This window comes from Myxine glutinosa, chromosome 11 (assembly GCF_964187855.1).
Source record: "Myxine glutinosa chromosome 11, kmMyxGlut1.1, whole genome shotgun sequence".
Classification (NCBI taxonomy): domain Eukaryota; kingdom Metazoa; phylum Chordata; class Myxini; order Myxiniformes; family Myxinidae; genus Myxine; species Myxine glutinosa.
Window position 1 is genome coordinate 105,856,732 of NC_136271.1, and position 17,988 is coordinate 105,874,719.

Genomic DNA, 17,988 nt, shown 5'->3' on the forward strand with positions numbered 1-17,988 from the left:
ATAGTACGGGCATGCCCTAGTACGTTAAATTCTATGAATGAACACAAAGCGGCGAAGCAAACCATCAGCAATGGATAAATAACAAGAACAAAAAGACATAAAATGCCATGGCACCGCCATGGTTAGTAATTTTGCTGTATGGAGTTAAAGGCCATCAGTCGGCAATCTTTGGGCAGATCTATCTATAATTCCATTAATCTCTGTGTGTTTGTATGTGTGTATGTGTGTATGTGTGTATGTTTGTCTGTGACCGCTGTTTCTCGACAACCACGGGTCCGATATACTTTAAACTTGCCAGGTATATTGCTGGGGACCCGAGGATGTGCCTTTTCAAGGTTTCATATTAATCGGACAAGTACTTACCGAGCTATGGCGATTTCTTTACCAAACACTGCAAGCCGTTCGCTTTGGACCAAACCATTGCATGTAAATAGAGGGGGGGGTTCTGTGGTCGTTGCGAATGGACCAAACCATTCATGTAAATAGAGGGGGGGGGGGGGGGGGTTCTGTGGTCGTTACTGCCACGTGGTTTCAAAGTTTTTTTTTGTTGTTGTTGTTTGCACGCATGTTTTTTTGCACCCACGTACGGGCACGCCCTAGGATGTTTACACACACACACCCCTACACAAATTTTTTTTTTTTTTTTTTTTTGGCAAGGAACGGGCACCCACGTACGGGCACGTCCTAGCTTATATATAGTACGGGCATGCCCTAGTACGTTAAATTCTATGAATGAACACAAAGCGGCGAAGCAAACCATCAGCAATGGATAAATAACAAGAACAAAAAGACATAAAATGCCATGGCACCGCCATGGTTAGTAATTTTGCTGTATGGAGTTAAAGGCCATCAGTCGGCAATCTTTGGGCAGATTACAAAACAAAATCTTCTACATATGTAAACTCATGTATTGTCTATGTGCCAAGTTTGAAGAAAATCGGTCCATGCATGTCCAAGAAATGGATGGGAACACGTTTAAGTAAAAAAATGGCCGCCAGTCAGCCATCTTGGATCCGATCTTGAAAACAAATGATGTCCATATGTAAGCCATCATTCATTATCTGATTGCCAAGTTTTAACAACATGGGCAAATACATGTCCGAGAATTGGTTGAGGACGTGTTCAACATCGGGGTTTTTTTACAACTAAAATGGCCAACAGTCGGCCATCTTTGATCGCATCGTGAAACAAAATGATGCGCATATGTATGCTCTCATGTACTGTCGTTGTGCCGAGTATGAACGAAATCGGTCCATACATCTCCGAGATATGGTTGCGGACGCACGGACAGGCAGACGATACCAAATCCATAAGCCCCCGTTTCAGGGGCTAATAATATCTCTCACGCCCAATACCTTAGTTATTTATGCCTTTGCTCACTTGTACAGGGTTGCAAGACAGATAGAAGGGGAGAGGGAGAGACAGGACAGCAGAACCTAGCTTGTGAGTGGCCTGATTGTGCCCGCCTTGTTCTTGTTGCCAACGGCCTGGAACGCTCCATCTGGACGTTACTTTGTAAATAAACGTTTAAAGTTGTATCACTCATTTTGAAACACCCTGTATGTCTGAATACCTCACCTGTCCACTGCGGGCGAGAATGCTCACCCAGACTGAACTGGCTGGACGAGAAGAATGCTCCAAGCAAGACCGACATTCTGCGGTAAAGGCATAGCGAGAGTCTTTTCGCAAAAAGACATACACCGTGTTGGTCGCCATTTTCTCCTGTGCAATAAGTACCTGTGGTGCAACATTAACAAATTCGCTACTTTCGTACTTCAGAAAAAAATCAAAGACAATGGCAATAGAATGGTATGTACATTTGTTCTTAACCTTCTGTTTACTTCATCAAGTGTAAGAAACATAGGGGCAATACCCCTGGTGCTCACCTGGTAGAAAAAAAAAACTATACTGCACCGACTAAAGGAAAAACCAATTTGAATGGTTGCTAGAATACAGGGCAGCATACTAACATAATCATAAGACTTTAAACAAACAAACAAAAAATACCTATTTCTCTGTTACCCCGTTTTCCAAACATATTCCCCAACTGAATTCACTGCTCGACTAGGGACAACAAACAAGTAGGCCTTAGCTTGATGCTTCCAAATCGATATACAATGGAGCAAGTGTTGCAAGTCACTTGCAAGTCGCCGGGAATGACCAACCAGCAGTGCCCTTCCCGGACGCTCAAGCAGCTTCATCAGTGGCAGCGGTTTCGATAAACTGCCCCCTTTCTGGCCTAATGACCAGCAGCTGTGGTTTACTTTAGTCGAAGCCCAATCTCACACCAGGTACATTACTACCAAGTTGGTGAGATACGAATACATTGATGGCTCCTTGTCAGCAGAGTATGCAAGGGCAGTGAGAGACAACCTCCAATGAATGCTCCGTATACAACATTGAAAGCTGCGCTCAAAAAAGCATGTGACTTACTGAGCAGTGACACTTTCAACAACTCTTTACAGCTGAGGATTCAGGAAATTGAAGACCACACAACTGCTGCGTCATATGCACATTGTACCCAAAAGACACCTGTGGATTGACGTATTTGTGGGGATTACTGGTCCTTAAACAACGGGACTGTTCCAGATAGTTATCCCATTCCACACATTCATGATATTACCACTACACTCCATGGCTCTACAATCTTCTCTAAGGTCGACCTCTTTCGTGTTTGCCATCAGATTCCCGTGGATCCAGGTGACATCCTGAAGACAGCATTCACCACGTCTTTCGGCCTCTTTGAATTCCTTCAGTTGCCATTCGGCCTACCCGATGCCGCACAAACCTTTCAATGTTTTATCAATCAGGTTCTCCAGGGATTACACTTCTGCTACGTGTATATAGATGATATTCTAATCACCACCGCAACCACAGAAAAACATCAGGACCACTTGTGTCTCCTCTTCCCTCATTTGCAGTACTTTGGCATTGTCATCAATCCCACACGGTGCATATTCGGCATTCCAGAGTTAAATTTCCTCAGCCACTGTGTTAAATTGATTAATGCCAAACGCAGCCACTGAATGAGTTACTCACAACTGCAAAGCACCTTGAAGTGCTCCAATGGTCAGAACCAACCTTGTCAGCCTTCCACACCATTAAAGATGCACTGGCCAACACCGCATTCCTGATTCATCCGAAGCCAGAGATGCCAACAAGCCTAATGGTAGACGTATCGGAGGTTGCAGTGGTGCGGCCCTTCATCAGTTCAACGATGACGACTGGTGTCCATTGGCCTTCTTCTCTAAAATGCTGAAACCACCAGAGCGCAAGTACAGTGCCTTTGATCAGAAATTAGGCGACTCACTGTATACCTTGCCATCAAGCACTTCCATCACTTTTTAGAGGCCAGACAATTCTCTGCACTGATTGCGAATAAACGTTTAACTTTCGCTCTGTCCACCCAATCAGACTCTCGCTCTCCTCGCACACTTCACCAACTCGGTCATATCTCACAATTCACCACCGACATCTGACAATCAAAGGAATTGTGAATTATGTGGTCGGCGCTCTCTTCATACTGATCCAACGGCATGCTGTCGCACCACTCGGTAGTTTTTAAACATAAGTTCGGCGTTTTGACAGGGTCCATGTTGATCTTGTCAGTCCCCGACCACCTCCAAAAGAGAACCGCTATTTACTAACTTGTTGTTGACTGCTTCAGCCGTTGGCTGGAGGCTACACCGATAGCTGACATCACCACACCGACCATTGCCAGGGACTTTGTGCACACTTGGATCGCACCTGAAAAGTGCATGACAACTCCACTCACTGAACTGAAGTCATACCTATGATCCTGCTTGGTACACGAGCTGCTCTAAAAGACGACCTTGGATGCTCCACTGCAGACCTAGTGTACGGTGCACTGCCTCGTCTCCTAGAAGAATTCTTCTCGGCGTCCGATGACACTTTGCCCAACGCCATCAACTGTGCCAACAAACTTCGCATGGCCACGCAGGGCCTCTAAGCGACAATGACACATACGCCATCACTCCTGGCATTTATTTCCCAGCAATTTTTCATGTGCACCCACGTACAAGATGAAGTTGTCCAGAAACCCTTACAGCAACCTTATGACGAACCTTACACAGTTCTACAACGCTCCAATAAGACCTTCATACTCAATATTAACAGTGGTCATGATACAGTCTCCATAGATAGCTTTGAAGCCAGCTTTTCTTGACGCAGCAACAGAGCCAACTTTCCCACTGACCAATGGGATAACAATATCACCGACTACAACAATATCCTTACTGTCATACACGACTCACTCAGGGAATTATTTACACTTCCCAGAATGATATAGATGAGAGTACATTTTTCTTGTTGACCATCTTTCTCCATTCTCATTTGCCTTTGGCTTCGTAATATGTGAATACGCTTTAGCTTTGGCTTGAAGGGGCTTTTCCAGCGAGGGTTTTGAGAGTTTTTGGCCATTGCTGTGTGATGGAGAATTGACTTAGAATCCGAACATCTCGGTCATCTTTTCTCCATGTCAAAGAGGTAATAATGGAATTTGAGCTAAAACACAAAGCACACACAATGCCGTCACTCGGTAAGTTAACGATAAGAGAACGTACAAAACAACAGGGCTGTCTCACCTTCTCCGAACCGTTGATGATGAAGTAGCCACCAGGATCCAAAGGACATTCGTTTAGCTCACAAAGGTCACGGTCAGTGAGACCGCCGAGCAGGCAGTAGGTGGAACGAAGCATGATGGGTATTTTGCCGATAAAGGTTTTCTCATGTAAGGTATGTCGTGGCTCCTCACCTTCACACACAACCGTCTTAGTAATGTCCACGTACAGAGGTGCGGAGTATCTGTATTACAAGTGTAATGATAAACCACAGTCATATTGCGATGTACACTGGATATAATGTTCAGTTTTTTGACTCTGTCTTCATGATATTCATGGTTAAGCAAATTAGATACGTGTGGGAAATTCTTCTAAGTATAATACATTGATCCAGAACTTGTATGGTGTTTGTCTAAATACAGGATGTTTCATAAAAAACACAACTATAAGTTATGTGTAATTTTTATTTCTAATACTAATTGATTTCTATTGCAGGTTTGGATGAAGCATCGTTTGGAGGAAAAGGCACAAACATCAGAGAGTCATACAGTTAATTTTAAGGATGGCATGGTCAATTGAACATAGGATATTTGTTGTGGAATCTTACTTTGCAGACTCAAACACGATTCAGAAAGAAGTTTGAGACCAGGTTAGCCCCAGATAAGTCTACGTTTTGATTGATAAAGAGGTTTAAGTCCCAATGGGGCAGTACAAAATCTTAATTGCTCAAAGTCTGGTCGCCCGAGGACTGCAAGATCATGAGAAAACATTGAAGCGGTCCATGAAATCGTTATGAGGATCCCCAGGGAATCGCTGCATTGTCGATCTCAAGAACTGAACTCATCTTTATCAAGTGCATAAAGAATTCTGAGAGCAGGAACTAAAAATGTACCCCTATCGTATACAAGTGAAGCAAAAACTAACACACAATGATAGACAACTTCACATGACGATGTGTGAATGATTTGTGGAGAAAATGCGAAGGGATCCAAATTTTTTGAGTAAGGTGTGGTTTTCTGACGAGGCCCACTTTATTTTACATGGTCATGTTAATTCTAAGCACAACGTGTTTTGCGGTTCTAGTTCTCCTGATGAAGTTCTTGAAAAGCCATTGCACAGCCAGAAATGCACTCCATGGGTTGTCATAAGCAAATCTAGCATCATTTGGTCTTTCTGGTTTCAAGATGAAGAAGGGAAATCGGTAATCGTAACCACTGAACAGTACCTGAAAGTTATCCAGAATTTCTGGGTCGCATTAGCGAGGAAGTGCCACATCGACGGGGTTGAACAATGGTTTCGGAAAGATGGGGCCACACCTCACACTTCCAACTGATCGATACAGGGGCGACAACAGAAATTCAGTGATCAAATCGTCTCTGGGACAGATTTGAACCCATGCCCCATTATCCAGACCTCAACCCACCTGACTTCTATATTTGGGGCTACCTGAAAGAATGTACCAGGGGAGACCTCAGACTATTTATGACCTCAAAAGTGCAATTGCCACAAACATAATAATAATAATAATAATTCATTTATTTTGTATAGCGCTTTTCCAGAAGCCCAAAGGCGCTTTGACAGAGTGGAAAACATAATGCATAACAATACATGAAAACAACAATTGCAAAAAGACAAGAATCAATAGGGAAATATTTAAAGCAAAAGGAGGGAGAAGGAGAAGAGATAGTCAGGGGTTAAATGCTGTGGGTTGAATGTTGAATGCAGTGTTGAACAGGTGGGTCTTTAGTGATGTTTTGAATGTGGTGAGTGAGGAGGAGTCTCTGATAGTGTGAGGTAGTGAGTTCCAGAGGGTGGGAGCAGCGATGGAGAAGGCCCTGTCCCCCCAGGATCTGAATTTGGTCCGGATGGAGGGGGTCAGGAGGTTGGTACCAGCAGAGCGGAGGTTGCGGGTGGGAGTGTGTCTGGAGAGGAGGTCAGCCAGGTAGGATGGGGCCAGGTTATGGAGGGCTTTGTATGTCAAGAGGAGGATTTTGTACTGGATTCTCTGGGGGATGGGGAGCCAGTGAAGCTTGTAAAGGATGGGGGTGATGTGGTCACGGGTCCGGGAATGGGTGAGTAGACGGGCATCTATCAACTATCTATCAACATCTATCAACATCTAACAACGAAAAACATCAAAGCTATTCCGGTTCAGGAATGCAACTTCACCAGGAGGATCCATTTGTACCTGCTGCAGCAGGGCAGCCATTTAGAACATGTTTTGTGAGCTGTCTTCTGAAATCACTAGTTTCATTTTTGTGTAACTTTATTCTACATATTACAAAGATTATGTACAAGTTTCATGTTTTTTCAATGGAAAATTTAAAAAGTATAAAAATAACTTTCGGTTGCGTTTTTTATGAAACATCTTGTTACTTCATTCTGCATTTTTAAGCCAATTACAAACTTTCTTTCATTTCACCGAAACAAACTTTTCTAAATTCAAGCAAGAAAAGGTCTACTCCACTGGCTAATTGAGTCTCATAGTCAATTGAGCAAGAAAAGCTTAACTTCAGGAATTGATAACTTTTCGTGATTAATAAAATGCAAATGACTAAAGATGTATTGTGTAAGAAGGGAAGGAAGAGGAATATCATACGTCAGGTTGCGGAGGCGAGCTTCGTTGGGCATCATAGGAGATGGCACACCATCTCGCTCCCAGTGCGTTGGCTTGGAGAGGTATATCTGCTCAAACCTCACCTGGTAACGTGGCTACAGGTACACAGGGGTTAGGGGTAGGTGTTGAAGGAAAAACATAACCCACAGACATTACAAATCATATGCTGAATCTATAAAATTCACGAGACCACCAAACACTCATCTCATTATAATACTCATACGTAAGAGATAGAACTGAAGGTTGAAACATTGCAATTATCAAATCACTTCTTTCTTTGATGCCATTACAAGAGTAGTGGAAAATTACATTTTGGAAGTGGAAAAGTGGAAATTACAGTGGAAATTCCAATTACAGTGAAAAAGTGGACGAGGAAGGGCTTTACCACCGTTTTGGTTTCAGGGAGATGTGTACGAGGAGGACTGATGAGGTCATCCAACAAATTTATTGGATAATCTCAGTTTCAACCTGACCTTTCTTCCAACTTATCGCAGTCTCCGCTATACAATTATGGTTCCGTATTTTTGTAAACACCTACAGCATATTTCCAGAGCATTGCATTTCAGCTTAAGCTGTTCTTTTAGAGGGAGTGTTAAGGTGGTAGATTTGTGTTAGTACTTGTATGTAGATACAAAATGTCCAATGGTATCTTTTGCAAAGATTGTGTGCCAGTGTCCTGACCAAGTTCCTGCTCTTAGTCTTTCATACCTTGGCCTTACAGACCATTGGAGCTACGGCAAGTCTTGAATCATGAATCATGAATCAATTGGACCATGAATCAATGAATCAATCTCCTATCAAAGAACAGTAGAGTCTGAGAACAGTGGCAAGGGTTATTTTAGGCATAGATAAGTTAGTTTATAAAACAAGTCAAGTGAATCCACTTGGATTCCGCCCAGGTTGGCACATGGAAATTATTATTCATATGGTACTTTCCATGGTGAAGTAGTTCGCAGCAGAACCGGCAGCATAATGATGTAGCATAATTATCATCTCGGGTCAAGATTTGAAATTATGCCATGGTTTTTGTAAAATTGCTACTAGTATTCACATTATGTACTTTTCACGAAATGTATTCACATTATGTACTAGCGAGCGGCCGCGTACCAGCCAAAGGGGTAGCCCATGGTTAGCCTAAATATAGATTTGATGACGTCATGTTTACACATCTGAGCGACAGAAACTGTTTACACATCTGAGCGACAGAAAATGTCGACACTGTTGGAGCTTCACTTTTGGAGAGACAGAAATTCCCAGGCAAACGCTATAACGCACCAGGTTTACAACCTGTGCGTTAATAAAGTACATGACCAAATATAAATCCAGGACAAAGTTATACATAAATATTAGATGATGCATTTTATCATTGTACATGATGCATACCAAATACCCAAACCATACTTGCTTAGCAACTGTCGACTACGATTACTTATTTAATGGCCCCAATATTGTTTCCACCTTCTTGTGGGGTTGGCCGAGGAAAGTTTTGGGGCAATTGTTTCATGAACCGGCTGATCAGGCCTGATGTTTCACTGAAGGTGATAGGAATTTGGCCATGATGCTGGTGATAACTTGCCTTCTCTTCACAAAAAACACCACGAGATAATTAACGTCTACTAACACCGGCAAATTGGACACCTAACTTATCATCCATCAAAGGGAAGGTGCACTTTGTAATACACATCCTGAATGTGAAGCAACATTCCAACAATTTATAGCGGGGTCAGGCATCTAATGCAGGTTACACAGCTCTAAGTTGAGTGTGTTACCTATACACTACTTTGTGGGACTAAGTTAAGTGGTTGGCACACTCATCCAACGCAGCTTCCTGGTAAGTGATAGTACCGGGGCATTTAAAAGAGATCGTGGGCACAGGCATGTCCAAACCGTTGGCTAAATTGAGGAAGAGGTTCTTCTGGGTGAATTTGGGCAAGAACATTCAGAATTGAGTGCGATCAAGCGACTTCTGCCAAGCCAAGAAAGGCCCAGCACGAAAGAGCAAAGCCCCGCTACAAGTCTATAATGTAGGAGTGCCACTTGAGCGGGTAACGGTAAATTTGGGAGGGCCCCCAACAGTCACTCGCCAAATAAACGGGTGGCCAGAGGCATATCCATTGCCCACAAGGAAGCAAGGCTGGTCACCCAAGCCCTAGTAGAGGATTTTATAACTTGGTTTGGCATACCCCAGGAGCTGCACACTGAACAGGACATGGAGCTTTGAGTCCACCCTTCTGCATTCAGAATGTCAGCTCCTCCAAATTAATAAGACCTGGACATCGCCCCTCCGATCCCAGTCTGACAGTTTGGTGGAGAGATTCAAAAGATCTTTACTAAACTAGATAGCCCTGCTCTCCACCGAACACAGGTTGGACTGGCCTGAGAACCTTCTTTTTGGCGTGATAGCCCAGAGGACTGCACACCCACCTTGCTGATGTTTGTGAGAGATGCGAGTCACCATGGATTTGTGGATTGAACTGTCGCCTGAGGACCCACTTGAACCGTCGCCGGACCACCCAACTGGACCATCTGTGGAACGCTATGCCAAAAATCTAAAGGCACGTATGAACAAAGCCCATGAGTTGACAAGAGAGCAAATTTGCCTGGGAGCAAATATGAAATTGAGGTATGACGTTTGGGCATGCACCAAATCCTCCCCAGAGATATAATTTGGCTCTACTGGTCCCAGAGAAAGAAGGGTGTGTGCTCAAAGCTCACCTCATGCTGGAAAGGTCCTGATGTGGTGCTCCGACTGGTGACTAATGTGGTTTTCAAAATTCAAATTGGGCCACATAACTTTCCGCTGGAAATCCACTGTGATCGGTTGAGCCCCTATCTGAGTCGGAAGGCTCTGGGATGGATTGAAAGGGCAATGTGGGATTCAGGCCATGGTACAAGGAGGAACAAATACCTTGCCATGTATGGCAGTAAATGGGGTGGCAGTCGAAAAGGAAGTGTGTAATGTTAGGATGCAGGTAGGGGAGTGTTGTTTGTGCCCACACTCCCAAAAGTTCTCTTAAGGAGAGTAGCGGACTGAGGTCTCTTCATCATACCTCACACCCAGTGGTCTAGTAAGTGACTGGAAATGGAGAACCCACCACGAGGAGGGGTTGGAGGAAGGTGGTCTTCGGGCATGTGAAGATCAAGAAGAAGAAGAAGAACAAGAAGAAGAACTGGTCGTCAAGTAAGTAGGATTGTTTTGTGTATGCTATCTTCTTTCCCTTCCCTAAAGAAAGATCATTGGGAAGATATTTGTATATACAAGTGATTTGAATGCACATTTTGGGAAGAATAGTGTGTTAAAAAGGACAGGTAAGGTAGCTGTGGTTTACCTCCCACAGCCCTCTCTAATTTAGTAGATAAGTTAATTAGGTGTGTGATGGTAAGTGTTAAGGCCAGAATCTTGGGTTCTCGATGGAGAACCTTGACAGGAGCCTAAGGATCTGGGGAAGGGGCTGTGTTATGCGGAATGGGTGTGGAGGGGAGGGGGTCCATAGTTTGATAGTGTTAAGAAAAGTATGGACGGTGTCATCGTGTAGCATAGATTAGTCTTGTAATATTGTTATGCCAGTAGGGTAGAGGAATATCTAGAGTCAGGTAGATCTGAATAGGTAACATGCTTCGTCTGTCGCGATAGGGAATCTGCCCTGTAATAAGTTCCATGAGTAGTCCGGTTTGTCGGGTAAGAGTATACCTGTGAACATACCAGGATGTTCGAGTGTTAGATAGTGTAGGGATTAAGATAAACCCCTGTGTGTCACACCTGGTAATCAAACCTTTGTTCCTTATGGCAATGCAAACCTGTAGACACTTAGACAGGCCCTTTATTGCACCCAGTAATTAAATCCCCTTCCCTGACAAGGACTTCGGAAGAAAACAGGCAAGGGGCCAGTTCGGGGCACCGCCGCATGGGCCGCAGCCAGCTACACCTCCGACAGGCCTCGGAACATAGAGTGACACGAGCTATCACCAGGCTACAGGGAACGAGTGATTGGTTGGCGCGGAAGGCGCGAACCTCCAGCCAATCAGGGCGAGCAATACCAGGTGGGAGGGACTCGGCCAATGAGAGGGCGCCAGCAAGAGGGAACATCGGAGGAGAGTGGACGCAACGTGATAAAAGGGGCTGCACGACAGCTTCAGCAGCTCTAGCTCTAGCTCTTGCGTAGCTCTAGTTTTTGGGGTCTTCGCTGCCTCTTGTGCTGCACATCCCTCTCTGGCTGTCTGGACGCTGCACGACATCTTGTGCTCTCTGCGCCTCCCTTCTTGGTCTAGAGAGGTCCTGGTGGTCGTGGGTTCACCATCTGCGTGGCGCTTGGAGCGGTGCTCGGTGCTCCTGGAGCTTAGAGTGGTGCATGGACCTCGTGGGCGGTCGACGAGGAGCCTGGAGTGGGCGTTGGCTCGGGCCTTCGTGGTGCTGGAGCGAGGGACCTCGTGGTGTGCAGCAGAGCTTGGAGTCGCGTGGGAACCAAAGACGACAGACAGATAAGGACGCACCAGTTCACACATCCACGATGAACGTGTTCTTTTATTAATTCATTTGCCCCTGTCTCGTTTCTGAAGTGAGGTGTGTGGGATCCCAACGTAGGATTTAATTTATTTGATTGCTGTCGCGTTTCATTGTATTGGGTCCGTGAATAAATCCCTATTTTTGTACATTTTAACTCGGTGTCGAGTTCATTAATTTCCCTGCAGCTGCCGTCGGTTCGCTGAAGATAAGCGCTTTTGCCGCAGCTTCCACTTCCCTTCTTCCTCCCGCGTTTTATAGTAGAATCCGTGTTTGGTTGTCGTCTCATGTAAATCCGTTCTGGTCATCCGCGGTCCCTGGTATTAACCGGAAGGGTCCGCGCGACAATATCAATTTGACTTGAAGCAAGTCAAATTGTAAAACATGCAGTGATGAGGCAGTGAGTGTTAACTTAAGAGAATATAGAGTAAGGTTGTTGTGTAAAACCTTCTGTTGTTGAGCAAGGCCAGGTGAGGACTTGGAGAGGAAGACCCGCTACGTACCTTTCAAGGCAACAGTATGAACAGTTTGGCAGGCTCACAGCGGGCAATGGTGGCGAGATCAGCTGTCGAGCTCGAGCTGAGGGAGGAACACTTTTTCTAGGCCCTGCTCTGCAGGGTTAGAAGGTGCCACCCACACTAGTGGGCAACCACAATGGATGAAGGCGGGCGGTCCCAAAGTTTACGAAGGACATATCTGTACTGTGCATGTGAGTTTGAGCTGGACTTTTAGAGAGACAGCATACCTCTCTTCACTGCCATACCTCTCCTCATCACCAGCCTTCAGTCCTGTGATGCACCTGCACAAGCTCTGTGCTGCACAAGCCCTGTGCTGCACAAGCCCTGTGCTGCACAAAGCCTGTGCCGCAGCACCAGTCTGCACAGGCCATACTGGACACAAAACCAGCTTGTGCCTTCCTCGCTCACACGTTCCCCGGTATTTATTTTTGGCACCACAGTTGGTTATTTATCTGCTTGTACAAAAGTTTGCATGCCCCCTCATCCCTACTTGTGTCTGTCGATCGCTTGGTTGGTCCATTTTAGACATGTCTTGTCTACCCTTATCCCCGTATTTGTTTTTCAAATAAACCAATTTTAATAATGAGACGTTTTCCCACCCTTTGCCTCCTGCTCAACCAGGTTGGGCTGCCATTTGGGTGTTCCTCGGGGCATAGTAGTTGTTAGATTGAATGCAGTAAACAAAAACACCGTTCTGGTCCTTTGTGGGGGTCTTGTGCCCCCGCCGCAGATGGTCTGTGTTATCGGAACCGTCTGAGGTGGCAGTATGTTATGGAAAAGGTAAGTGAAGAAAATGGATACAATGACAGGAATTGTAAGTGGTTAAGACCCAGATGGCCCAATTTGTCTGTTTCTGTGCTTACCTTCTCAGGTCAGCATCACTATATATTATGTTTCTGGGAAATCGCCTTGTAGTGATCTCACCCACAAAAATTACAGATGATAATAAATTATCCTTTGAAAGGTTTATAACTTCATAGAATAAGATGGTTTGCTCTTGCGTACTGGAATGTCGAGATGGCCATGTCTGTGCTGGGCCTCTCCTTGAAGCTCGACAGATGGAACTTCCTCCACAATCCGTTGGATGGACATTTGGATAAACTCATCAAAAGAATCCAGCTGTTGGCGCACCAGACCCTTTTCATCAAAATATGAGCTGTGGGGAAGAACATGTGACTGCAGATACTTTGTACAACCAAATGAACAATAGAAAATATAGTTACTTGAACATTGAATTTAACTTTTTCATCAAACGGCCTCCACCAGGCTGTACAGTTTATGTTTTGTATCCACTGATAGGCCGGATCTGGATTTGGACCTGAACCAAAATCGAATCGGCTTGTTATTCTCACTTACCCAACTCTTCCACCAAGTTTTGTACAACTCTTCCACAACTTTTTGAAATATCATGCTATATTTTGTTTTTGGTCCCATCTCTCAATGGTGAAGACACATTTAAAAAAAAAATTCTCATATCCAGATCCGGATCTTCACCAAAATCGAATTAATTAGTCCTTGTCATACACCCAACCTGTCCACCAAGTTTCGTCCGAATCCGTCCATGACTTTTTGAAATCAGGCTAAAAACGATATACTGTGTAACACAATCACTCAATGGTGAAGAATCAGTTAATAAATTGTCGGATCTGGATCTTCGCCAAAATCTCATCAATTCGTCCTTGGCACACACCCAAACTGCCCACCAAATTTCGTCCAAATCTGTCCATGACTTTTTGAGATATCCTGCTCAGACAAACAAACAGGCAGATGTGAAAACACAACCACCGTCCACCTTCGTTGGCAGAGGTAAAAATAGGTTTATAACCAAGAAGAATTTTAAAAAAACACCTTTAGAGGCCATTTTTCCCCACAGAGCAGGGGTTGGCCTTTTTTGGGCACCCTGGTCCCCCTTTTGAAGCAATGTTTTATGGCCGGATGCCCTTCCTGCCGCAAACCCTGTTAGTCGCCTCTTGCCACACACAGGGAATTACCAGTGAGCTGGTACTCAATTTGCCGACCTCGGAAGGATGACAGGCTGAGTCAACCCCCCTGGTGTTAATTCAGCGATCGACCGGGATTCAACACCCAGGATCCTAGGATCCCAAGCCAGCACCCTAACCACTAAGCCAACACGAGGCCATAACCAAGAAGAATCCTACTATTAATTTGCAATTGGTCACTGGCTTTGACACAAACACAAATTATTATTATTATGGACCCAAGGCATCAAAAAGCTACATATATCGACAAACGGTTTCAAATGGAGAAACTTGCCGCCATTAAAGAATTTAAATTGTATCAGATGTGGCAAATAATGTGAATTGTTGCTCCCAGTTTGCCGGCTCGATGACAGAAGACGATATTTGCATTTTTGTTTCCTCCATCCCTACTCCGTTTAGAATCCCGTGCGGGCATGAGCAACTTGATCATATCAAGAACCAATGAACCACAGATGTAATCAAAGGTCACAAAAACCTGATGGAATTTACTTCTTTTCTACCGATAACTTAACTCTTAGGATGGCGGGGGGGTGGGGGGAGGTGGACGAGGGTGTGAGGAGACCAGTTTGAACACCGGGAACAATTTGTACGTCCATACATGACAGGGGGATAAATTATTTCTCTGGGAAATGAGTCTGAAACAACTTGGGGGAGCAAGACCCCTCGGGCAATATTGATTCTCCACGAAGAATGGCAATCTCACATCAAACCGGAGCAGAGGGCATATGTACACACCCGCGATATTATGACTAACCAGCAACAGCAAATCTGGCTGCAGGTATCAGTCGGGCAACGATTCACGGCACAAACCTCCAGACCTGAACACTCTGTTTCTCCGGCACCAGTTTGGATTCAACTCGATCTCTCCCCTCCTATTGATGATGGCCACAGCCCCTCAACTCAGTGTTCTGTGACATTGGTGTTTATGTTCCCAAATCTGTGATGCCATCTTTTTCAGGTCATTCGATGAGAAACAGCCAAGGTCCCATATAGTTATAGTACATCCTGAAGACCCTCAGAAGGCCACATTCTGAATCCTGAAGGCCTCATTCTCATCATGTACACCCTGAAGGCCTCATCCCACCCGAAGAAGGTTCTTAGAAGTTCCAGAGGGTTGTCACGAGTTTCACAGGGGTCTCTCAACCAATATACTGTGAAGAAGACAGACACACGACCTTCTCGTGAACTTAATTTTAGTTCCGCCAATTTGGAGCATCAAATCCGCAGGACGACGTTTCCGCAATCTGGTTGTGAATTATACTTTATCACTTTAATTTTTCACCAGTGCTTGTGCTCGCCAGGTGTTTTTCGTTTACTCGTGGACATGCCACGTCCTTCCTGGAGAGGTCGTCTCTGAGACCTAGGATGTATCAAGACTTTTCACGATTTACTCTGTCTACGTAGTCGAGGCAGGTAGAAGAACTTGTACTGGTCCACTGAACGGATCAGGATGCAAAAAGACAAAAAGAACAGTAGGGAGAGAGGGGGGAAACACCAACAGCAGAGACGAAAGCCAAGACAGAGGAAGGCAGCCAAACAATGGGTGTGGGGAGGACTGGGGGCAGGAGAGGATACATGGTGTGGACAATATGGATAAAAAAGGGAACTCTCAGGAGGGAAAACTGGAAATTTGGAAGGAGGGATTGGGTTGGGTGGGGTTAACGAGGGAGGTAAAGATCATGGTTTTGGATTGGGGACGATCTGAGATGGAAAACATGGAGGGAAGAATGAGATCGAAGAGAATGTTGAAGTTGGTTCCACAGGTGGGAAAATAGGAATAAGTAAATGAGTGGCGGTGAGCAGTTATTTAGTTGTTTATTTTTGATACTGCTCGTGTCGTTTGGTTCATATATCGTTATTCCTGAGTGGCTCGGGTTTTTATAAATCTGAAGCTGGATTTTCCCAAGTAATGTTTATTCCAACTTTTCTTCAACCCACTTAGTAAATGGTGAGTGGGAATTGTATTTATCTTCACAATCTCTACAGACAGCTCCCAGCTGATCCGGATGGTTAATGAATCAAGGAAGTCATCAGGTTTAAGGAATTCTTCAGATCTTTTTCTCTCCGACTTATTGGTTGACCTTCGCACACAAATAGTGTTTTGAACCCACTGTTCAGAGAGCTTCTGGGATAAAAAGGTTGAAACGTCAATGAAGAACGGTGTCCATCTGAACATCCAGACACCCAATTTAAGCGGAGGAGATTCTTCATATCTCTCAAGAATTGTATATTTTGGTGAGGCCTCTTACATTAAGCCAACATTACCACAAGTCGTAAATCAACTGCTTTTATCTCTGTCATAAATCATGTAAAAAAAATAAATAAATAAAAATCCCGACTTCATTACCTCTGTCACTAAAGGTGGACAGAGGATATGTTTTTATGTCTGTGAGCAGGATATTTTAAAAAGTTATGGATGGATTCGGATAAAACTTGGTGGACAGGCTTGGGTATGTGACGAGGACGAATTTATTCGATTTTGGGAAACATCCGGATACAAGAATTGTTTTTTAACAAATGATTTTTCACCATTGAGAGATGGAGCCAAAAACAATATATAGCAAGATATTTCAAAAAGTTGTGGATGGATGATGACGAAAGTTGGTGAACAGGTTGGGAGTGTGAGAAGCAAGAATCGATTCCATTTTGGTGAAGATCTGGATCCACACACGAGAAATAAAAAATTATTCTTCAATAATAAGAGATTAGGCCAAAAACAATAGATAGCACAATATTTCAAAAGGTCGTGGAAAGATTATGACAAAACTTCGTGAATGAGTTGGGTCGGTCACAAGAACAATCTGATGAGATTTGTGTTCAGGTCCGGAACCAGATCAGGCCTATCAGTGGAATAAAAAAAACGTAAACCGTTCAGCCTGGTAGATGTATGCGCTCTACCGAGTGCTGTTCTTGTTTTAACTGTAAATTACATATTATATTAAAAAGTCTCAACATTTATCATCTACAGGTAATTGTGTTTTGGCGTGAGATATTACAACAGCAAACAACAAGTGTGTTACCTGATAACAATCCAGCACGCCTCTTGCCAAAGATCTGGAGTTATTTCATCATCCTCTTCATCATATCGGATATCTATTGGTTTAAGGAAAGATACACATTTCATTCAAGAGAGATTGAATAAAACAACAAAATACGATTAAAGTTTAATTTTTATAGCAACAAATCAACTTGAAAAACAAATATGAATGACGCATCGAGTGCCCATACCATCATCTGGATCATACATCTTAAAAGTTGGATAATCCTCGAATATTAACGAAGATCGTGCCACCCCGAAAGAAACTTTCCGTGGCGATGGTCAAACCCAAACTACAGAGCACACAACTCAGCACTATTTATAGTCTGTGATTATATATAGTGCAGATTGTGTTGCAGGTCCCCGAGACACATTGTAACGTCATGATACAAGATCAACAGAAAGTTAGTTTTGATGTGACCTCTTCACCTTTCGTACCCTGAGCTCGCGGATCAAAGATGATTTTGTGCCTAAGAACTGTCCACCTTCAGCATCGTCGTTTTAAAACTATAAAAGTCTGACTGAAGTTTATTAAAGTGATTTCCTTCACTTTTATCATGATATTCTGTACTGATATTTGATTGAACCAGATAAAAGCATGAAAAAATTGTTCATGTAAGTGATTGAACAACCTAGCTATCTTCCATGAGCCTCGATTTGTGTATGTATATATATATATATATACAGTCACGTGAAAAAGTAAGTACACCCCATGTAAAGTTTTGACTTTTTCAA

General features: G+C 43.9%; 1 protein-coding gene across 1 annotated transcript in view; it reads right to left on the minus strand.

Moving 5' to 3' along the window:
- Window positions 1-17,580, minus strand: part of LOC137437035 (DNA-directed RNA polymerase II subunit RPB2-like) — a 122,334-nt gene extending 104,754 nt beyond the window's left edge. The window contains exons 1-6 of the mRNA XM_068131351.2: window positions 17,445-17,580; window positions 17,237-17,309; window positions 13,222-13,372; window positions 7,180-7,292; window positions 4,605-4,824; window positions 1,579-1,737 (exon numbers count right to left, since the gene is read on the minus strand). Of these exons, the coding sequence (XP_067987452.1) occupies window positions 1,579-1,737; window positions 4,605-4,824; window positions 7,180-7,292; window positions 13,222-13,372; window positions 17,237-17,309; window positions 17,445-17,463 (735 nt within the window). The 5' untranslated portion in view covers window positions 17,464-17,580. The remainder of the gene's footprint in view (window positions 1-1,578; window positions 1,738-4,604; window positions 4,825-7,179; window positions 7,293-13,221; window positions 13,373-17,236; window positions 17,310-17,444) is intronic.
- Window positions 17,581-17,988: the final 408 nt, after the last annotated feature.